This window comes from Saccopteryx leptura, chromosome 1 (genome assembly GCF_036850995.1).
Source record: "Saccopteryx leptura isolate mSacLep1 chromosome 1, mSacLep1_pri_phased_curated, whole genome shotgun sequence".
Classification (NCBI taxonomy): Eukaryota; Metazoa; Chordata; class Mammalia; order Chiroptera; family Emballonuridae; genus Saccopteryx; species Saccopteryx leptura.
The window spans coordinates 7,147,347-7,169,634 of record NC_089503.1 but is presented as its reverse complement, the minus strand read 5'-3'; the positions used below and the strand labels follow the sequence as shown (position 1 = coordinate 7,169,634).

The window sequence follows — 22,288 nt, the reverse complement described above, 5'->3', positions numbered from 1 at the left end:
GAAGCCAGGAGAACTGCGTGCTGTGCTTCCCTGGTGTGTCCCCACTGGGCCCAGCGTCCTTCCAGCAGAGAGAGGCAGGCAGGCGGCCATCAGCCAGTACCTGGTGAACGCCAACGCCCACACAGGCACACAACCAAAGATGTGAGGTTGGGCAGCGGGCAGCAACCCAAACATTGTGCCCCGTTAGGCCTGGTCCACAGACCTTCCTGCTCTCTGATTCAACCCCCTCAGCATTATGAGGATGAAACCAGGTGTTTCTGCCCCTCGGACAGTGACAAGTGCTTTGCACTTCAGACCTCTTAATACAACCTCTCGACTGACTGGGTGAGGTCGGTGAGAACAGAATGCTGTGTGCCGGTCTTGGTGGACCTAGTGTGATTGTGGCTGTGTGACGCGGTGGGCGGGTGAAGGGGTGGACATGCTTGGGATGGGCGTCCCTGCCTACATGTCCCTGAGGTTGGGGCGGGGAAGTGGGGTGGCGTCCGGGCTGGGTCCTGCTGGCGGCCGGGCTCTCAGAGGCCCGGCCCCGCCCCGCCCGAGGCCGCTGGCACGGCGGCCCCGCCCCCGGCTCCGCCCCGCCGGCTTCGCGGGCTGGAGAGGGAGCCGCGGGCGAGGGATCGCAGGATGAGCGATCGGGGCCTGGGCAGTCAGCAGCGGAAGCGCCGCCCAAGCCCACCGGCCTGCGCCCCGCGGCCCCGCGGCCCCGGTCCCGGCCACGCTACCAGCGTCTCCCGAGCCCTGCGGGCCATGCCCGGCCGGCCCTAAGCACGGGCCGGGGGGCGTCCCGTTGCGCCCGAGCCCAGCGCTGGCGCCCCCCGGGCCGCCGCCCGGCGTGGGGGCCATGGCGTTCACCTTCGCCGCGTTCTGCTACATGCTCACCCTGGTGCTGTGCGCCTCCCTCATCTTCTTTGTCATCTGGCACGTAAGGCCGGGCTGGGGCTGGGTGGGGGCCGGGGGCGCACCGAACAGGAGGCGACCAGGAGGTTGGATGGTCTCAGGGCCCAGGGAAACTTGGAGACTCCTCTTCACTCTCCCCCATCGGCCGCCTTTTGATGGCCCCCACTAGCTCCCCCATCGGCTTCTTTCCCAGGGGGCCCCCTTCCTCCGCCGCCCCCGCCTCTCTGTGGGTATGTCAGTCAGTTCCTGACCCCTTTCCCCTGCCCCAAGCAGCTCTGGGTGTGGGGCAGAATTCTAGGGTTCTTGCTTCATTGCCTGCTTCTACCCCACCACCACCATCCAGTTGCCCCCGTTTCCGTCCGGCAGTTTGTCTGTCTGCTCGATGCCCCCCCCCAACTCCCCCTACTGTGGGTTTTTCCAGCCCGAGTGATGGAGCCGGTTGCTATGGCAACTGCATCTGTTTACAGGACCCACATATCTCAGAGCCCATTAACCCTTTCCTTCTCATCCCCCTCCCTGACCCAGCAACGATGGGCTCAAAACAGCTCGGGAGACCTGGCGCCCACCATCAGCTCACCTTGGATTTCCCTCCTCCTCCCAGGGCTTTCCCCCACCAGGCTTCCTCCCCACTTTCCAGCTTCCCTCCTTTTCCCTTTGTCTGGTGCTCCCTTCGTTTGCCTCTCACCTGGCCCCTGGGGATTTCCATTTGAATTCCTTTGCCCTGATCCTTGCCCTTAGAGAGGGTCCCTCTCCCATTCTCTCCCCGGGGTCCTCTCAGTGGGGCCCCTGCCTGCTCCTTTCCTGATGGACAGAACTGTCCATCAGCCTCCAGCTCGTTGTTATGGGCCTTCGGTCCCCCTTCTCTCTCCTGGGCCCCAACTGTCTTCCACCCAGCCAGCCATCTCAGCCCTGGCCCACTCAGCTTGCAGTTTCAACACACACACATCCCTGATCTCTTCCCCTGTGGGGCAGTCTCCTTATCCCCCTCCAATCCCTCTTGTCCCCCCCTTCCTTCTCATTCCCCATTGCCTCACCTGGTTCTCTCCTGGTCTCCCCACTTCTCCTTTCTTTTCCCGGGAGCTGCTGCCTGCCTGCTCAGTGGTCCTCAGCTCTTCCCTGGTCTCTCCCTTCACCAGCCCCTGTAGTACCCACGGCCCGTCTCTTTTCCATCAGGACTCCATGGACTCAAGTCTGTCTCTCCTGTGTGAGAAGTGAGCCCCCACAGGCACCTTCACCCCTCCATCTCCACCCCTCTCTCTCCCTGGTTTTCTCTTTCTCTCTTTGGGTTTCTCAGTTGCTTTTTCTTTTCTTTCTCTCTTTCTCTGTTCTCTTTCCTTCCTCCCATTCCTGTTGTGTCCATCTTGATCTCTCTGAATCTCCTATCTCATCAGGACCTTGGGCAATTATCTGGGGTAGGGGCAGGAGGGCTGCGATCCTGGTGACTGGGAGGAATTGAGGCTGGGATCACAGAGCTAACCAGCTCCTGGAAGAAGGTCTCCTGGAATTCAAGAAGTCCTTTTCCGGGCCCCTCCCCACTGGAGGCCTCCCAAAGCCCCTGTCATTAGGGGGTCCTCAGAGAGGTCCTCCATTTGACTAACTTGTATCTATGCTTCCTGAGAATCAGCTCTGGACATCACTGGGGGAAGTGAAGAATCAATAAGACACAGGCTTTGCCCTTGTGGGGTTCCCAAGCTGAGAGAAGGGGCCCAGGCTTAGCAAATATTTATTGAGCACCTACTATACATGTCAGGCACTGTGTTGGCTCAGCTATCTATCTGGGTGATCTTAGCAAGTCCCCCATCCTGAGTTTGTTTCCTCATTGGTAAAATGGACTTGTGGTATGTACATCGCACCACAGGGACTGCTTAGAGGGTAGGGTGGGGACAGGAGGTATGGTCCTCACTCCAAATTGGTAAGAATTAGAACCTTCCAGGACAGGACCCCAGATCCCACCCCACACCCTGAGCCCGGTCCAACTGGTTGCTAAGCAACCCTGATGGTGAGTGACAGTGTGTCAGCTGTCGTTGTGGAGGATTGTTTGTTCCAGGGGGCTGAGTCAGCCGCAGGCAGCCTGGGGGGTGGGAGGCAAGACACCCTCCTCCTGCTGGTGGTGCGAGCTCTGGGGCAGACAGACAGTCCCCTTCTGCTCTGGGCTGGACCCTGTGGCTGCCTAGAGTCAACAGGGACTTGGGGGTGCTGCTCCAGATGGGCCCAGCTCCCTCCAGCAAGCCCGTGTTCTCTCCCTCCCAGCCATCTGCGGTCCAGGCTGCTGGGCGTGGTGGGCCTGCTGCCTCATCCTAGGGCTGCGGCTGGGGGAGGAGTCCCAGAAGGCTCCCCTGCCAACCCTTCTCCCATGCCAGCTCCCCCAGGGCTGTCCCTTCATCTCCTCACACACCTGTTTCCCCCAAGTTCCACACTCCAGTGAGGACACCCCCACTGGGTATCCCAACACCCAAGGCACATTAGGCTCCTCTGCCTCCATTCCCCTCTGGAATCTGGCTTCTAAATAGCTCTGGAATGGATCACACCTCTATGTCCACACTGCTACGCCTTTCACTCAGATCACCATCAATGCCAGACACTCCACAGTCCCCCATTGATCTGTCTTGACTGTGATGAAGTGGTTAAGGATTTTAACTCTAGAGTCTGAATTAGAATCCTACCTTGCCAGTGACTAGCTGTGTGGCCTTGGACGAGTCACTTAACCTCTCTGTCTCAGTTTTCTCATTTGCAAAACGGAAATGATAAAACTAGTACCTACACCACCAGGTTGTTGCAAGCATTAAATGCCTTCATAAACATAAAGCCTGCTGAGCAAGCATCATGCATGTCTTGGCTGGAACTGTTAGCCAGTTTGTGCTTCTTACTCCATCGATCTTAAAACATCAACCTGACCACCCCGCTCTGCTGCTTTATACCCCTCAATGGCTCCCCATTACTTTTTATTATTATTATTGATTTTAGAGAGAAAGGAAGGAGAAAGAAACACTAATTTGTTGTTCCACTTATTTATGCATTCATTGGTTGAGTCTTGTGTCTGCCCTGCCTAGGGATTGAACCCACAACCTTGGCATATCAGCATGATGCTCTAACCAACTAAGGTACCTGGCCTAAGCCGCCCCCTATTACTTTTATGTTAAAGTACAAACATCTGGTCCAGCATCGGAGAACACCCATGTCTGGCTCTGCTGACCTTTCCAGCCCATCTTTCCCCATTCTCCTCTTTCTACCCACTCACCTCACGCTTTCACTCTAGCCCTATGGAGTCGGTAGCTTCCTGAATATTATTTCAGCCCTCTGCCCTTGAATCTGCCATTGCTGTTGCTCAGACTGCTCCCCCCCCCATTTACCAGACAAACACCTATTCAGTGTCCAGCCAGACCCCTACATCACCCCCACGTTGGGTCAGGCATCCACTTCAGGTTCTCTCTGTGCCCTGCATCGCTGATCACCCTGCAGCGTGGTCACAGTTCTCCCAAGCCTGGGGTTCCGCCTGGGCAGGGGCTGTTCCCAGGCCTCTGCAGTCCCAGTGCTCAGCACAGGGCTTGGCAAAAAAGACACCATCTCCTAAGGTGTTTCTGATGGAGGCATTGTGGACATGGCCTGAATTGGGCATCACTAGGGTTCCATTCCAGACTGTTGTGTAACCTTGGGCAGGGCTTCGCCCATCCCCAGGCCTCAGTTTCTCTGCATTTGCAACAAGCTCCGTCTATCTGGTCTGGTTCCCACCCATGTATGAATTACTATCTCACAGAAGGACGGATGGGGGGCCATAAGCTGCTGCCCCAACCCTGACAAGCACACGCCCCTCCCCCAGATCATAGCCTTTGACGAGCTGCGGACCGACTTCAAGAACCCCATCGACCAGGGGAACCCAGCGCGGGCAGTAAGTGATACATGTGCTGTGCCGAGGTGTGTCCGTCCGTCTGTCTTTCCATTTGTTGCGGGCTCGGGGGGGAGGGGCGGGGGAAGGAGATGGGTATGTGGTGGGAGAGGAGGACTGGCAGCCTTGCCCCTTCCGCTGTCTGTCCCCACCCCCAGAAGACACCTGGCGCGTCCTCAGGACTCCGGTTTTTCCTGGCGGGGCAGCCGTTGCCAGGTTCTGGGCTGTTGCCATGGAGACGCGGGTGAAGTTCCCTCCTTGGTGACGGTTGCCGTGGTGACGGTGCGGCTGCTTCCCTGCCGCGCCAGCCGCGCCGCAGAGACTGCTCTGATGCCCCCTGGCGGCCACGTGCCGGGCGGTGCAGGAGAACCGGAGGGTGGCGGGGCATCCCCAGTGCCTGCTCTTCCACCTCCTCCGTCCCCATCGCGCCTTTTTCCTCCCCCTACAGCGCGAGCGTTTAAAAAACATCGAACGCATCTGCTGCCTCCTGAGGAAGGTCAGTGTCAGGGTTGGGGGTAGGAGCCTCCTAGCCCAACTCGGCCCCACTTGGTTTTGGATGGGCCTCAGCCCATCTTCCTCTGGAGCCTGTTTGATCTGCTCTGCTACCTGGGAGGATATGGGGGGCAAGAGACCCTTTTAGTTCCCAGAGGTCATGGTGGGTGGGCAGTTTCCTAATCACAGCTCCCCTCTGTGGCCTTGAAGCCTGGGTCTGTCCTGGCACCAGGCCGCTGACCTCTCACCCTCACTCCCCAGCTGGTGGTCCCAGAATATTCCATCCACGGCCTCTTCTGTCTGATGTTTCTGTGTGCAGCAGAGTGGGTGACCTTGGGCCTCAACATCCCCCTCCTCTTCTACCACCTCTGGAGGTGAGAGAAGCAACTGCGGGGGGGGGGGGGATGGGGGAGCAGGGACGGGGGGGGGGGGGCCTTGCCCGTGGGCACTCAGCGCCCCACCCGCCCACCCCAGGTACTTCCACCGCCCCGCGGATGGCTCTGAGGTCATGTATGATGCGGTCTCCATCATGAATGCTGACATCCTCAACTACTGCCAGAAGGAGTCCTGGTGCAAACTCGCCTTCTACCTGCTCTCCTTCTTCTATTACCTGTACAGGTGAGGCCCTGCCCAGAGCAGTCCAAGGTCAGGGAAGGGATGCTCCAGGCACCATGCCTTCAATCCCAGGAATGCTTGGGCCCCAAGTTCCTGCCCTAGCCCTTGAGGACTGAGACAGCCCAGGGAGTGGCAGGGTGGGCAGCCAGTAGCTGGGCCTGCTCAGGTCGGCTCACTGCCTTGTCTGCCCACAGTATGGTTTATACGCTGGTGAGTTTCTAAGGGGGAAGCCGGCCAGGGAGCGAGCCCAGAACGGACCGGATGCCTGTGCACCCCCAGCCCTGCTCCTCGGCCACAGAGGCCTCGTCCTGGGGAGGGAGGGAGCACTGGTGCCCCCAGCCTCCTCTCCACCCCCAAACTGCTGCTGCGGGGACCTCCCGCCTTCAGAGCCCCCTCCCCTGGGACTGGGGCTGGGCAGAGCTCTAAATAGGAGCAGGAGCTCCTCTGTCAGCCTGTGGGCATGGCAGTCAGTCCTGGAAGGGGCGGAACCTCCGGCCTTGTCCGCTTCAGGGGACACCTGGGCCCTGCCAAGAGGCAGGGCTTGACCCTGGGAGTTCTGGGCCACCCCCCTTGACCCTCACCCTGAGGCTCCCCCTGCAGGTGGGGGAGTACCCACACCCAGAATGAGCAGGCTCAGCAGGGGGGCAGCCCCACCCTAGTCTGCCCTCTCCTCTCCCCCAGGCTCTCTCTTCAGACTCTTTTCTGTCCCCATTGTCCCCACCCCAGCCCACCCTGTCTCTTGGACCTATTTTCTATGTTGCCTGGAGGAGTCCAGCTCCCTTTCCCTAGCCATTTGTGACAAAATATTAATAAACTACCGCAAACACATGGGCCCAGTTCTGCTGCTCCAAGGCGTGCAGAGGAGATGGGGCAAAGGGACCGTGTAAGGGACAGCCCTGAGCCAAGCCCCCAGCACAGCCAGGCCTCCCTCACCAGCACACAGAGCCCGGGGACCCACTCCAGGGGACCCGAGGCCCTGGAGGTCTCCCTTCCACACTTTCCCAGACTCAGATAAACAGCTGTGTTTAATGAGAACTTTCCACCTGCCTTTCAAAGCAGCATCAAAGTCACCAGCCCAGGAAGCCATTCCTGGGTCCTCCTTTTAGACAGCCCCAGCCTATTGCCCTGGGCACTGTGGAGGCCCAAAGGTGCCAGCAGCTCCCCCTCAAGGCCCCAGAGAAAAGTGTCAAACAAAATCAAGGAAATCAAATCTTCAATGCATGGAAAACCCAGTGCCTGTGGGGGCCAGGGGTCACCGGACCAGGTGGAAAGTCAGCCAGTATATGATGAGAGGCTGGAAGGCCGCAGCCCCCAGAGTCAGGTAGAGCTGGAGGCGCCGCCGAGGGGCGGGGCTGCCCATGCCATCCGGGCCCAGGGCTGCCGTTCGCAAAGAGCGCACCTGCAAGAAAGGAGAGCTGAGGCTGGGCTGGGAGTGGGGGAGGCTCGTCCCCAGTCCAACCAGGGAGCAGGGGCAGGGCGGCCCAGACTCACGGTGAAGTACATGAGCGCAGACGAGGTCCAGGCCAGCGCCACATAGTAGCCATCGCTGCCGAAAAGCAACCCGGTGAGCACGCTGAGGATCATCCTGCGGAGGCAGGGAGGAGGAGTCTGGAGACCCAGCAAGGGTCCAGGCCTGAGAATGGCCCCACTAGCCAGGGCCCAGAACCCCGCAGAGATGCCCCCCCAGACCTCTTATGCACAATCTACCCCCATGGGCATTTAGATTCAAAATGAACCTGGAAGGGCCAGGGCCTGGATCTGAGACCACTACATTAGCCCAGCTCAAAGCCCTCTTGGGGTGTGCTCCGGGATGACTGGACATTCCAAACCTCCTAAACACAACACAGTTCCTGAAGAGACTCCTGGAAACAGCTGTCTCCTCTGTGACAGAGGAGACAGAGGCCGAGAGAAGGGCCGAGGTGTGTCTACGGTCACCATTCCAGGCCATGGCTATGTAGGCCAGGAACCCAGGGCCACAGACCCCTCCCCCAGGTCAGCCTCCCACCTGGCTCCCACGTGCTCACCCAACATATTTGTAGCCGCTGTAGGCCAGCAGGTGGAAGGTGCTCAGGTCACTGCGCACGGTGGCCAGGTAGACGCCCAGGAGCAGGGCTAGCACCTCCAGTACGACCCACACCAGTGCTGTGCTTGCACACAGGCCCAGCACCTCTGGGGAGAACCTGCGGCCATGCGGGGGTGGGGCGGGGGAGTGAGAACCAGCTACCCAGTGGCAGGGGTGAAACTGGAGGCTGGGGGTGACTGGGCTTGGGACCTGATGCAGATCCCCTAGGATGCCGAGAAGAGCAGGAAAGGGGAGGGGGTGAGCACTGACCTTTTCTGAATGCCCAGTGCCATCCCAGCCAGCAACACATAGGTAATGAAGGCCATCGCTGCCAAGAGCCAGAGAGTTGCCATCAGCCTGGTTTCCAACGAGGCATTCGAGGCCCCTGACACCTATCTCCCCTCCTCATACTGCTGTCCCTGCATCTCCCAACCTGGCCAACTTTCACAGTCAGCCCCTCAGTGTCCCACCTGGGATGCCTGTCCCAGCCCAGCTCACTCCCCCTGTGTAAATGCCACCTGACCTTTCTCAGGACCACCAAGCCACCTGCCTCACTGTCCCTGTGCTAGGAAACTCTCCAAAGTTTCCTGCGTCTCAGAACCTACATCATCGGTCAGGGCTATCGCTCATCCTAAACCTACAGGCAGGGGCCAACTGACCTCAGGAAAGACCACAGAACCCAAGTGCAGGCTGAGTGAACTACCCAGGCTGTCCCTGGAGTCCGGGCCATGGGGATGACCTCACTGCAGCCAGAAATTCTAAGTCTCGGCCCTAGTGCTACTTACAGCTTTGGCCACCCTGCCAATGCAGGTGTCCCCAAACTATGGCCTGGCCCGTGGGCCGCATGCGGCCCCCTGAGGCCATTTATCTGCCCCCCGCCGCACTTCCAGAAGGGGCACCTCTTTCATTGGTGGTCAGTGAGAGGAACACGGTATGTGGCGGCCGTCCAAAGGTCTGAGAGACAGTGAACTGGCCCCCTGTGTAAAAAGTTTGGGGACCCTTGGCTGAGAGTTTCACATTTAACTGTTTTTGCAAAAGCTCAGAGTCCGTGGGAGCTGGGCTTTCACGCCTTTAACTTATCAGTTCTGTCCTCTGCCCCCTTGAAGCACCAGAACTGATATGTCTACCAGAGAGCAGTGTCTAGAGTCAGGAGACCAACTCTACCACCTATAAGCCATGTGGCTTCAAAGATACTCAAGTCTCTGAGCCTTGGCTTCACCATGTAAAATGAGAATTGAGTCACACCTTACCTGGTGCTCCTTAGAGGGAAATGGAATCAAGGACGGATAAAGAACCCATGTCCCTCCTGAGGCAACAGGGCTGGCTAGCTGTCCTCCTGGCCGTCCTCTGAGGGCTGGCTGGGCACACACTCACCCCTCCTGTTTGTCTACCACAGGCCTTGCCTTGTGCAGCCATGGAACAGAGAGAAGTCAGGTGTAGGCTTCCAGCCAGAACAGCATGTGGACAGCCCGATCTGTGCCACGTAGATGGATGGGCAGTCTGAGACTTGGAAGGGATGGGATGCTTGAGCAAGCCTTGGGGGACAATAATGATGATACCAGCTACTATTTACTGTATGCTTCCCATAAGCCAGGTGCCGGGCTGAGTACCCGGCACCTCACTGAGGCTCCACAACAATCGTCTGTAGTAGGGACCGTTCCTGTTTTACAGAAGAGTGAAAGTAGCCAGCCTGGGGTCCCACAGCTAGAAGGTACAGGGCCAGGTCTGAATCCAAGGCTCCAGGCTGGGGAGGGGCCTAGTCCAAGTCAGTAGGCAGGAAGGTAGAAAAAGGGTGTATCCTGAGGTCAATGAAGGCACACCCAGTAAGCTCCTAACTGGTCACCCTGCTGTCTACCTGGTATCTAGCAACTGCCACACACAAAAGCACCGAGAGCAGATGCTGAATCAAAAGATGAACCTCTCCTTGTTGGTGCCTCAGGACACAAGTCCCCCTACTTCCCCCAGCCCAGGTCAAAGACTCACTGGGAATATAGAGGTCAGGGGCATTCAGGTCTTGTCGCGGGGGCAGAGGGACATCACGACTGTACTGCACCTCCCAGTTCTGGTAATGGCAGCAGCGGCCAGGTCAGGAGGAAATGACAAGAAGAGAGGAAAAAAGGGGGTTATGGTCTGGAGGCCAGACTCTGGAGCAGGATAAGGGAGGCAAGGGGGCCTGGTAGCTCACCTGGTGTGTGTAGGGGAAGACTAGTAAGCCTAGTTTCTTGGCCACATAGGCTGTGTCCACAGCAAAAAAATACTTGAGTTTGTTCACTGACACAAAACGGTGCAGCTGGAAGGGGAGAGAGGAGGCTGTGGGCAAGCTGCACCCTGAACTTCAGAGTGCTCTCCCGTACGCTCCTTCCTTGAGGACTGCTCTGAGGATCAGGTGGGATCCCATGAGGCCCCAGCCCTGGCCAGAAATTCTTCCACCCTTGCCCTGGGGGAGGGCCACACCTCCTTGTGCACCATGTCCTTCCCATGGGATGCGATGGAGCTGCCATAGGCCATAGCCACGTTGGCTACTGGGTCCCCAAGCAAGTGGTTGACATTGAAGGCCACGTCGGCTCCTGGGGCTGGGTATCCCCCCGGCTGGCTGGGGTAACCACCGCTTGTGTCATCGAAGAGGGGAGGAGGATCTGGAGCTGTCCGGACCCTGTGCTTGGAGCCTATGGGTTTGTAGGTACCAGAGTAGGTGACAGAAATACTAAGCATAAGCCCAAATCACTGTCCCTTCTCCCGGGGTCTTTTAAGAGAGGTGCTAAACATAGGCAAAGAAAGAATTGAGGCAGTGCCTGGAAATGGTTGCCCACCTCGAGAGTTCCTGGGGGCCTTCTCAAGGGAAGTAGCCTCTGAACCGAGACTTGGAGAGTAAATAAAAGTTTGCTAGGTAGAGAAGATAATTGCAAAGGCATCGCCAAATGAACAAAGGTGGGTAAAGTGACGGCTGGGTATCCGAAGACCCTGGACAGTGGTCAGGGACCCTACCAGGGTCATGACAGGGAAAGGAAATTCTGGAGGCGGGTCCCGTTCGTGCCCGTATCGGGCATGGGGATCCCAGCCGTCTGTCACTACCCGATCTCAGGATTGGGCCGAGAGGGCGAAGTCCGGGACGTGTTGTCAAGTCGCGCTGGGCAGGAACCCTAATGACACCCGCCGCCCTCGGCAGCGGTCACGGCCGCCCCTTTCCTTCAAGGTGAGCGGGCCGTGCCGACGACCCTCCTCAGGCGGGTCGGGCCGCGCCCCGCCCGCCCTACGCACCGTGAGCTCCGTAGCCCGATTGATAAGCCATGGTCGCGACGCTTGCTCTCCCGAAGGGCCCGCTGCGCCGCCTCGCGGGTACGAATACTAATGAGGGAGCTACTCCGCTCCCCGGACACCGACCGAAGTTATCGAGTAGCCCGACACGTCCCCGAACTGAGCCACCGCAGCCGCCATGTCTGTATCGTCATCTTGCGCCACCTGCCATTGGCTCCTCGGCGGCGTCGGCTTGTCCCTCCTCTCTCCCAATTGGCTACTGGCACTTCAGTAGCCAGCTTCCGGGAGGAGGGATAGGCGATAGAATTCGAAGCGCTCTCGGATTGGGTAGTGGAATGGCAGGTTCGAGAGGAGCAGCCAATAGGTAGGTTAAGGTAGAGGGATGGTGGGAACTACTTCCGCGCCTGCGCAATGGGGCACTTGATGCTAGTCTTGCCACGACTACACCAGGCGGACACCAGGCGTAGGTAGGCTGCGGCTGGGGTCCGGAAACGAAGCTTCACTTGCGGCACTCCAGGAGGGAAGGGGGCGGTAGGGCTCTGACCAAGCCCCGCCCCTCTGGTCTTTTGCCCCTCCCTCTCAGTGCTCGTTTTCCTCCCTCGTCCCCCATACTCCCCCAAGTCCTGGCATAGTGCCCGGGCTGCCTGGGAGGTGTTGGTAGGAGCCCGGGCCGGGCAGTGACAGCTGAGCCTAGCGAGCCCCGGAATGCTGGCTCCTCCGTCTCCCACCCGTCCTTTGCGCGCGGGTGCTGTCCGTCACCCGGTGCTGAAATGCTCTACCGTCATTGCCGCCATCCTGCAGACAACGGGGGCCTGCTACTGGAAGGTCCTGGGCTCTCGATCCACACAAACATCATCACACATATTGAAAAACTGAGGTCCAGAATATCTGAAGTCGCAGAGATTGGACGGTATAGGTGGGACAGGATCCTGACCAGGTCTGTCCCATGGTCCAGCTGATTTCGGGGTAGAAATGTGCTGGTCTGCCTCCTGAAGCTGCAGTTGAAACACCTGAGTCATTGCTGGCCCTGAGGTCATCTCGAAGTGAGAGCCCACCAAGCTTCATTCGTGATCCCGAAGGGCTCCCTTCTCTCCACCCACCTTCTGACCATTCTCACCCTCCCCACAGACAGTCCCCAGTGGCCAATCTTCCCACAGACCTTCAGCCATCACTTTCTAGAGAGCAAGATCAGGTTCTCTGTGACCTGCCTCTAGTTAGCTAGCCCGTGTCTAGTTACACCAGGTGACCTTCCTGCTTTCCAGATTCAATCCACGTGGTCCAATCTCAGTGCCTATGACCAGATAGTCCCCTCCATCTGGGATGCGCTTCCCTCTCATATTCATTTGTCCAAAACCTTGCTATCCTTTAAGAGTCAGTTCAACTGGCCCTGGCCGGTTGGCTCAGCGGTAGAGCGTCGGCCTAGCGTGAGGAGGACCCGGGTTCGATTTCCGGCCAGGGCACACCACCCCTCCCCTTCTCCTTCCTCTCTGTCTCTCTCTTCCCCTCCCACAGCCAAGGCTCCATTGGAGCAAAGATGGCCCGGGTGCTGGGGATGGCTCTGTGGCCTCTGCCTCAGGCGCTAGAGTGGCTCTGGTCGCAACATGGCGACGCCCAGGATGGGCAGAGCATCGCCCCCTGGTGGGCAGAGCGTCGCCCCATGGTGGGCGTGCCAGGTGGATCCCGGTTGGGCGCATGCGGGAGTCTGTCTGACTGTCTCTCCCTGTTTCCAGCTTCAGAAAGAAAAAAAAAGAAAAAAAAAGAGTCAGTTCAACTTGTGCCTCTTAGAGACATAAAGGGAACAGAGGCCTAATCTGGCTTGGGGTGGAGGCTGAAGGTCATATTCTAATGCGTGCACAAGTTTGCCCTGGATGTAACTTCCATGAGGGCATTGCTGGTGTCATTCTCCACTCGCACTCTTGTCTTCACTGTGCCAAGCACAGTACTTGCATGTAGAAGACACCCAATAAACATCTGTGCCAATAAATAAATAATGAATGGATAAACTCTGGGTTAGTTCTTTTCTCTCTACCATTTCAGTTACTTCATGTTTAAATGGGTAGAGGTGTTGAACTGAATAACCTTTGAGTTGCCCTTTGGGGAGAAAAATCACAAAGAAAAGACCCACCAACATTGCAACTCTCTATGTCCCACCCACTGATTGTCTAGCTTGGGGGCTAGGCCCAGATCCAGGAGGAGGTGTGAAGGTCTGAGGCCCTTGAGGGCCTAGGAACAGCACTGGGGCCATTGGTACCTGGGAGGGGTCCTCCCATGCAGGACAGTCCCCACCCCCCTGTACCATATGATGAATGTTTGTGCATTGATTGAATCTAGCACCTTTCCATCCCCATTGCTCAGATGGGAAAACTGAGGTTGTAGATGGGGAGTGCCCACTCAAGGTCACTCAACCCATAGCCTGGGTCTCCTGGCCCTCAGCCTGCCTGCTCTAAGTGGAACCCAGAGCCTCTATCCAGCTAGAGGCTCATTACATCTTTCTCATTGTAACTGCCTCCTCTCCTACCAGCGAGACTCCCCGGGCGGAGTCTGGGTGGACTTAGGCCTGGGCTTGCTTTTCAGAAGTACCCACCTACCTTCAAGATTTGTTTTCCTCTTGGCGGGAGTAGGGGGGGGGGTGAGGAAAAGGTGAGGGGAACTCTGATCCCAGATAGCAAAGACTCGCCCAAGGTCGCAAGCGCAGCGGGGGCGGAGTGGGGAGAAACCCAGGCTTGGGCCCGCCTAGGCTGGGCTTCTTGGGGCGGGGGAGCGCCCGCGGTACCAGGCGCTGCTGGCGGCGCCACCGGTGCCGCGGGGGCGGGGTCAGCGGAGGGCGGGGCGCCGGGCACCGAGGCCGCCAACGCCGCGGACGCGCTCGGGCGAGCTCGGCGCACTCCCTCCGTGGCCGCCGAGCCGAGCGGACGCCCTCCGGGGCCGCGCTGCAGCCCTCCGCGATCCACCCTATCATGCCCGGGGCCCGGGCCGGGGCCGCCCAAGCAGCCAGGACACCATGCCCGAGGGCGGCGGTGGCGACGGCGGGGAGGTGCCCGCGCTCATCCCGGACGGCGAGCCGCTGCGGGAGGAGGTACTGGCTCCGAGGGATGGGGGGCCGGAGTCCCGGCCGGAGCGGGGAAAGGGGAACAAGGGAAAGAGCGAGTCCCGGGACGTGGGCTGAGGTGTGACGTCACTGGGGGAGCCTCCGTACTGCGAGGGGTCCTGGGGACTGGGGGCCCCAGTGGGTGCGGGGGGGCAGTTGAGGAGGAACGTGGGGGCGACTCCCGGCCCCCCGCGCCGCCTCTTCCAGCCTCGCCCTCGGTGACGTCAGCGCCTGGCCTCGCGCGTCCCCATTCCGCGCGCTACCCCTCACCCCTAGGGCCCGGGGGTCAGGCCCCCGGCCCGTCCTGGGCGCTCGCTCACGAGGTACCCGGCGCGGGCGGAGCCTGCAATGCAGCAGCTGTAGCCGGGACTTGGAGGGGGTAGTGGAAGGAGGAGGGGAACGAGGAAGGGAAGAGGCTCTGGTTCCCCTGTTCGCTCTCCCAGCTGTGAGGCCGTAGGGCCCATCCTGCTGGCTGGGATCCCCCAAGATGGCCCCTCCTCAGCCCTAGTTAAGAAGAGAGTCTACAGGGATGTGGGGCCAAGTGTGGGGTGTTGGGGGTGATTAGTGGTGCGTGGGTCTATGTGTGTGTTTGGGTGAATGTAGTGCTTGTGGGTGTGTGAATAGCTATGATCCCCAAACCCTGGGTAGGACGTATGGACCCTAAAATCAGGTGAGGGTCTGATGGATCCCTCGGCTTGGGTAAAGTGGTCATGTGTGAGTGCATGTGAGTGTGTCTTGTCGTGGGCTGGTCCCTCCTGTAGAGTCTGTGGGGTGTGGGTGTCAGATTGCAGGAAGGGTGGGGTGGAGAATGTGCACTATGGTCAGGTGAGGGTCTGGTGTATCCCTGGGCTTCAGTACACGTGTAACGTGTATAGGCATGTGTTCTGTGGCGGGCAGGTGGGCACGTACACCTGAGTACCATGTTATGGTGTGCAGATAGGAAGCTGTGCCCTGGGCACAGTTGAGGGTCTGGTGTGTCTTAGATGACCAGGCAGCACACACATCTGTGTGGGAGGGTCTGTGATGAACGTGTGGGGTGCTGTGTGTGTGGGTGAGTGGGTGTGTGCGTCTGGCTGGCCCTGTGGGTCAGGGTGGTGGGTGATGTGGGGGGCAGGCGGGCCCCTGGCTGTGATGGGGGTGGTTCTTTTCCTCTTGAGTGTCTCAAGGCCTGGTGGGGCAGGGGTGGGACAGGGACCCAGTAATCCAACCTTTGCTGTTTCCCCCAGACCACCTCTTCCTTCTCCCTTTTTCCCCTTCCTCTCCCCACTGTTTCCTCCTTTCTCTCTCCATAGGCACCTTGGGGATGAGGTAGAGGACAGGCTGGCAGCCCTGCCAGGGAAGGGTGGGTCCAACCCTCTGGGCCAGGCATGGCTCCTGCTGCCCAGCGGCTGGGTCCGGCCCCCTCCCTCAGCACAGATGGGGAGTGGAGGCTGGCACCCATCTGCTCCCCTAGACTCTCACCTCCTCCGGTCCCAACTCTTCCTTTCTCTCACTTCCTTAAAAACCTCTCCCCAGCCTCCTGCTGTCCCTAGTGGAACCAAGGGACCAGAGGGAGTCACAGGGTAACAGTAATAATATTTATTCCTATGGCCAGACCCCGTGCTGAGATCTTCACACATATGATCTCGCTGACTCCTTTCAACAACCCCAGTTTACAGATGAGGAAATTGAGGTCCAGAGAGGATGAGGGACCTGCCCAAGTCATACAGTAAGTGGTACCGCCAGCACTGGATCCTGGGCGGTCAGGTCCAAAGCTCATCCTCTTTACCCTAGGAGCCCTGCCACACTGGCCCCCATACCACCAGGTCCAGGAATTGAGGCCCAGAGAGGGCAGGGATATGACCAAGACCACACAGCAAGTTTGAGGCAGAGCCAGGACCAGAACTCATTTTTCTGTGGCTGGTTAGGTGATTTTTTCTTATCTTGACAGGGATGGGTCTGTTTTGTCTTAGACGCCCTTGACTGAGAAATGACAGGACACAGTGGAGCACAGACTTGGGGCAGAAAGGTCTAGGTTTGGATCCTGCAGCTCTGCTGTCAGCTAGAAGGGTGAGGGCTGGAGTGTGTTATTCCATCTCTCAGGGCCTCAGTTTCCTGATCTGTAGAGTGAGGAACACAGCACCACCTCCTTCTCTGGGCTTAAGCCTAGTGACAGCCCATCCTGATCTCACCTCCCTCTCTTCCCACCCTGCAGCAGCGGCCCCTGAAACAGTCCCTGGGAAGCTCCTTGTGCCGCGAGTCCCACTGGAAGTGCCTGCTGCTCACGCTGCTCATCCACGCCTGTGGTGCGGTGGTGGCCTGGTGTCGCCTGGCCACAGTGCCACGGCTGGTCCTGGGGCCCGAGGCAGCTCTGGCCCGTGGGGCTGGGAGCCCGCCGCCCACCTACCCAGCCAGCCCCTGCTCCGACGGCTATCTGTACATCCCGCTGGCCTTTGTCTCCCTCCTCTACCTCCTCTACCTGGCCGAGTGCTGGCACTGCCATGTGCGCTCATGCCAGGCGCCACGCACTGACGCCAATACCGTGCTTGCTCTGGTCCACCGGCTGCAGCAGGCGCCACCCTGTGTCTGGTGGAAGGCCACCAGCTACCACTACGTGCGGCGCACCCGCCAGATAACCCGCTACCGGAACGGCGACGCCTACACCACCACGCAGGTCTACCACGAGAGGGCTGACAGCCGCACAGCTCGGGGCGAGTTTGACTACTCAGCCCACGGCGTCCGTGATGTCTCCAAGGAGCTCGTGGGCCTGGCTGACCACGCAGCCACGCGGCTACGCTTCACCAAGTGCTTCAGCTTCGGCAGCGCCGAGGCCGAGGCTGCATACCTCACGCAGAGGGCCCGCTTCTTCGGGGCCAACGAGGGCCTGGATGACTACCTGGAGGCCCGCGAGGGCATGCACCTGAAGGACGTGGACTTCCGCGACTCCCTCATGGTCTTTGCTGACCCCCACAGCCCGCCTTGGTACGCCCGGGCCTGGGTCTTCTGGCTGGTGTCGGCCGCCACACTGTCCTGGCCCCTGCGCGTGGTGGCAGCATATGGCACTGCCCATGTGCACTACCAGGTAGAAAAGCTCTTCGGCGCCAGCTCACCACCGCCCGGGGCCATACCCAGTGGGCCTCCACTCTCCCGTGTGGCCACAGTGGACTTCACTGAGCTCGAGTGGCACATCTGTTCCAACCGGCAGCTGGTGCCCAGCTACTCGGAGGCTGTGGTCATGGGCGCCGGCTCGGGCGCCTATCTCCGTGGCTGCCAGCGCTGCCGCCGCTCTGTCAGCAGCAACTCGCTGCCCCCTGCCCGGCCCAGCGGGCCCCGCCTGCCTTTCAGCCGCAGCCGCCTCTCACTGGGAGCCGGGGGCCGGGCCACACCCGGCGTCTTTCGAAGCCTGAGTGGGGGGCCACTGGGGCGCCGCAGAGAGGACACAGAGCCCCTGGAAAGCCCACCGAGCTACGAGGATGCCCTTTACTTCCCGGTGCTCATCGTCCATGGGGACAGCGGCTGCCAGGGGGACGGGCAGGGTGCACTCTGAGACCCACTCGGCCCCCAGAGCAGACTCTCCCCACCTTGCCACCAAGGGCTTCGATGCCTGAGTAATTGTTGCCCAAAATGGGGGGCACAGACCAGCACACAGGGGAGGGGGTGGGAGTGGAGTCTTCAAACAGACTGAAATGTAGTGACCCCAGGTCATTTTGGGGGCGGATGGACACCACCGAGGTTGAGCCGACAAACCGCCCTCACATGGCTCCTGCCCACCACCATGTCCCACCCCTGCCACGGCACACAATCTGTCCGGGGAGCCTCTCAGGCTGGGCGGAGAGGAAGTTTCAAGAAAGCTGGAACGGAGAAACCTGGGGACACTGTTGCCTGTGGCGCTGGGCCTGCTGGGGTCCTCCCTGCGCGGCTGGGGACACGCTGGGAGCCCTGGAGCAGCCCGAGCACAAGCTGGTGGTCTGGGGCCATATCTGACTGGGCTGGCCTCTGCGCAGCTGAAGAGCTGGGGATGGCAGCACCACAGCCTTCGCACCACGACCCACCTAAAGTCCCTATCCTCCTCTCTCGACAACCTTCCCCTCACCTGGCCCTCTGGCCTCTGCTTGGGGCCAACCAGACCCTGCAGCACAGCCCCTCTACTGGGATCCTGGTTCTTGGAGCACAGCCTTGCCCCAATGCCCTGGTGTACCCCTCTCCCCATATCCAGCTTCCCCTATAGCCCAAGGCTCTTTCTCAGGGCCTGCCTTGATCCCACATGCTCTGGTCCTGGCTCCTGTCCCCACACAGTCCGTGTCAGCCTTAGTCAGCCACACACCCCCTCTGGGCTTCATCCTCATTGCTCCCTGGACTTCTCTGCTCTTCACGTTCCTGGGATCCACGGGGCCAGAGGGCATCCGAGAGGCCCAGCCTGACACAGCCTCCTGGACGATGCCCTTGCTCTGCCCACAGAAGCCTCTGCTTCCTTGATCGTTAGGACCTGGACCAGGGGAAACCATCCCTCCCCCAGGGAGGAAGAGTAGTCCCTTCCCTTCCAACTTGGGCTTCCAGCCCCTCTCAGGCCGGTGGAGGAGGGAGGAGGCAGCGAAGATGCAGATAAAATAAAAGGTGTAACATGGAAGGTCTCATGTTCATTCCTGAGTGGTGGGTCCAAGGCCACCGCTACCAGCTCAGTGGGCCAGCCTGGGTTCCAGGAGGGGATGCAGGGTTGGGCTCCAGCATTCCCAGGAGCAGGGTAGGAGAGGAAACCTCCCTGCCCAGCCCGAGGCCTCTGAGACTCAGGTCTGAGTGGCTCTGAGCAGCTGAATCCAACCAACAGATATCTGGGTCACTTCTAAGGCGTTGTCCAAGTAGCCCAGTTGCAGCCCCGTAGGGTTTCCATCCTGCTTCTGGGCATGCTGATGACGAAGGGAGTAGTGACTGGCCCCCAAGTTAAGGAGAAAGAGCTGTGGCCTATGGTGTGAGTTTAGTTCCTGTGGTGGCTGTTGGTGCCAGTGATCTGGGGGAGTGGACACTGAGCAGATTCCAGGGTAAACAGCGAATGCCAAATCAGTGCGTGGGATCCGAAGACAGAACAGGGCTAAGGAAGAGCCTTCCCCACTGATGGAGCTAAAGAGGTCCCTGGAAGTGGCATCTTCACATACAGCTGTGCAAGGGCACCAAGTTGAGGGGGACGTGTGCCCTGGCAAGGGGCTACATCCACCTGGATAAAGGGCAGCTTTTCTAACTCGAGCAGAGGCTCCATAAGGGCTCATGGTGGCCCTGGAAGGGTGCTGAGAATGAGAGGGAGCCTCCGAGGCACAGACAAGGCAGGGGCGGTCCTCGCCACCGGCAGCCAACTGCACACAGGCCTGGGTGCAGGCCTCAAACAAGGCACGATGAGGCGGTAGAAGCAAAGAGCCACGGAAGAGTTGGCCGGGGCCTTCAATACCAAACTCCAGAGTGGTCCTAAAACGGGGGCCGAATGGAGCCATGAAGATGGTTGAACAGGGGAGTGATAAGGTCAGGGCTGCATGTTAGGATTTTAGGCCCAAGTCCAGCTGCCCACGGGCCACATGGGGAGGGTGGGGTTAGAGACCAGAGCTTTCCTCATGCATCAGTGCACTGCCACACTTCTTTGGGAGTAAAGTCAATTGTTTGTAAAGAAACAAGTCAGATGGAAAACTCTATGTGCCCAAGCATTCACAGAGGCTTAATGGGCAGGGATGCCAATGGATTGGCTCTCGCTCCTTCCGTGGGGATGAGTTCCATCTCCCATCGCCTTGTCCTACCATCTCAGCCACCTAGCTACTATCCATTCTCCTCTCCTCAAAAACGGAACCCCAGGTGGCGGTGAGTGCAGCTACAAGGCACCATCCTAGCCTCCCTTGCCTATATAGTGTGGCTTTGTGACTTAATTTTAGGATATGAGATATAAGCAGAATGTGTTGGAAGGGATTTCTAAGAATTCTTGAAATACAGACAATATTGGCAAAGGCTAATTCTGTCCTCTTGCTTTATCTTGCATTTGGCGTGGAATGCAGATGTGAGAGTTGGAACTCCAGCAGTTATCTTGTATCAGGAGGTGACCTTGAAAATTCTAGCCAAGTGCTGAGGATAGCAGAACATAACAATGTGCCGCAAAACTTACTGGCTTAAAAAATCAATAATCATTATTGTCTCTCCTCGTTTCTGTGGGTCAAGAACTCAGACAAAGCAAACAGGGATGGTCTGTCTCTGCTCCAGGACCTCTGGAGACTCTGCTGAAAGACTGTAAAGCCGGGGGTAGAATCCTAAGGCTCCTTCACTTACATGTCTGGACGTTGGTGCTGGCTGATAGCCGAGGCTTAACTAAGGCCATGGGCTGGAACAGCCAAAGAGGGCCTCTCCATGTGGCTTGGGCTTCCTCATAACATGGTAGCTAAGTTCCAAGGACAAGTGTACCAACAGGCTGGAGGCTGCATTGCCCTTTATGATCTAGCCTCAGAAGTCGCATGCATCACATCTTCCCCTTTCTATTGGTTAAGGTTGTATGAAGTTCCACCCAGCATCAAGGAAAGGGAACATAAGACCCCACCTCTAACAATGTGTCAACGTCACATTATACGATTAGCATGTGGGATAGGAGATATACTAGTGGCCATCTTCAAAAATGCAGTCACCGAGCCCAGTGTCTTTCCTAACTGATCCACATCTACAGGTGGTCTGCAAAGCGAGTGCCGAGCTTTGACTGTTTTGAGGGAAGAAGGTGGTGGTGTCAGATGTGGTCCTACGGAGGGCAGAATGGCCCACTCTGGGCCTTCTGCTCATTTTGGGGGGCCCTCTGGCCTGTGGTAGATTAAATAGGGCCACAAAGTCTGTGCAGCTCCTCCCCTCCAGAGGTGGAGTCTGCTTCCCCACGCTCTACACCTGGGCTGGCCCTGGGGCTTGCTCTGACCGACGGTGAGGTGCAGTGGGGCAGAGCCAGTACTGAAGCCGGGCATCGAGAGGCCGCGCGGCTCCCACCTGTGCCCTTGCGCAGCCCGAGACCACCATGCTGTGAAGATGTCCGGTCAACCCTCCTGATGGAGGAGAGGTCACACACGGGAGAACTGAGGCCCCCAGCTGAGAGCCAGCATCAGCTTCCAGGTATGAGAGTGAGGCCATTCGGACGCGCCAGCCCCAGTCGAGCCACAGATGGCCATAGCCACAGAAGTGACCCCAGGTGTAACTAGAAGACAAACCACCACACTGATTCAAAGCCAAATTGCTGACCTACAGAATGGCGAGAAATAAGAAATCCTCATTTTATACTACTAAGTTTTGGGGTGATTAGTTATGTACATGATGCATAGCTGATACAAGACCCTGGACCCATTTCCACCTCAAGATGGAGGGTGACTGGGCTTGCACAACCAGATGGAGAAGGGAACCAGGAACCGCAGAGTCCGCTGGACAGCTCCCACGTCCTGGTCTCCTGAGGTCTCTTGTTCACATGTTTGTTCCCTGTCAGACCCAACATTGGGCTAAGGGAGGGGGCAGAACTTTTCTCCAAAATACCTGAGACCTCTGCTTCCCTCCCTCCCTTCCTCTCTCCCTCCCTTCCTCTCTCCCTCTCTCCCTCTCTCCCTCCCTCCCTCCCTCCCTCCTTCCTTCCCTCCCTCCTTTTCTAGCAAGAGAGAAAAACAGACAGACAGACAGACAGACAGGAAGGGAGAAAGATGAGAAGCATCAACTCGTAGTTGCTTCACTTTAGTTATTCATTGATTGCTTCTCATACATTCCCTGACCAGGGGCTCCAGCCGAACCGGTGACCCCTTGCTCAAGCCATTGACCTTTGGGCTCAAGCTGGTGAGCCTGCACTCAAGACAGATGAGCCTGCACTGAAGCTGGTGACCTTGGAGTTTCAAATCTAGGTCCTCAGCATCTCAGGTTGATGCTCTATCCACTGCGCCACCACCATTTGAGCTGCTTCTGCTTTCTGATTAAAACCTAACACAAGGTGGGCGAAAAACATAACACCTGAATTCCAACCTGCATGCCAACCTGCTCC

General features: G+C 58.6%; 3 protein-coding genes across 4 annotated transcripts; 2 read left to right on the top strand and 1 right to left on the bottom strand.

Moving 5' to 3' along the window:
- Nucleotides 1–619: 619 nt before the first annotated feature.
- On the top strand, nucleotides 620–6,676 carry CNIH2 (cornichon family AMPA receptor auxiliary protein 2). Its single transcript, XM_066358497.1, has 6 exons — nucleotides 620–922; nucleotides 4,715–4,783; nucleotides 5,229–5,276; nucleotides 5,534–5,646; nucleotides 5,747–5,890; nucleotides 6,082–6,676. Exons 1-6 carry the CDS (start codon nucleotides 842–844, stop codon nucleotides 6,107–6,109), a joined length of 483 nt encoding a protein of 160 aa, XP_066214594.1. The 5' UTR covers nucleotides 620–841; the 3' UTR covers nucleotides 6,110–6,676.
- A 218-nt stretch (nucleotides 6,677–6,894) lies between these two features.
- YIF1A (Yip1 interacting factor homolog A, membrane trafficking protein) lies at nucleotides 6,895–11,433 on the bottom strand. 2 transcript variants are annotated; one of them, XM_066357358.1, is made up of 8 exons: nucleotides 11,208–11,433; nucleotides 10,404–10,615; nucleotides 10,135–10,239; nucleotides 9,933–10,011; nucleotides 8,220–8,277; nucleotides 7,912–8,067; nucleotides 7,379–7,472; nucleotides 6,895–7,286 (listed from the first exon to the last, which is right to left on the bottom strand). In XM_066357358.1, exons 1-8 carry the CDS (start codon nucleotides 11,236–11,238, stop codon nucleotides 7,140–7,142), a joined length of 882 nt encoding a protein of 293 aa, XP_066213455.1. In that variant the 5' UTR covers nucleotides 11,239–11,433; the 3' UTR covers nucleotides 6,895–7,139. The 2 variants fall into 2 exon arrangements, with proteins under 2 accessions (XP_066213455.1, XP_066213516.1); XM_066357419.1 differs by lacking the exon at nucleotides 7,912–8,067.
- A 2,616-nt stretch (nucleotides 11,434–14,049) lies between these two features.
- On the top strand, nucleotides 14,050–18,894 carry TMEM151A (transmembrane protein 151A). Its single transcript, XM_066354034.1, has 2 exons — nucleotides 14,050–14,280; nucleotides 16,487–18,894. The coding sequence occupies exons 1-2, from the start codon at nucleotides 14,206–14,208 to the stop codon at nucleotides 17,816–17,818; spliced, it is 1,407 nt and encodes a 468-aa protein (XP_066210131.1). The 5' UTR covers nucleotides 14,050–14,205; the 3' UTR covers nucleotides 17,819–18,894.
- The last annotated feature ends 3,394 nt before the right edge of the window (nucleotides 18,895–22,288 follow it).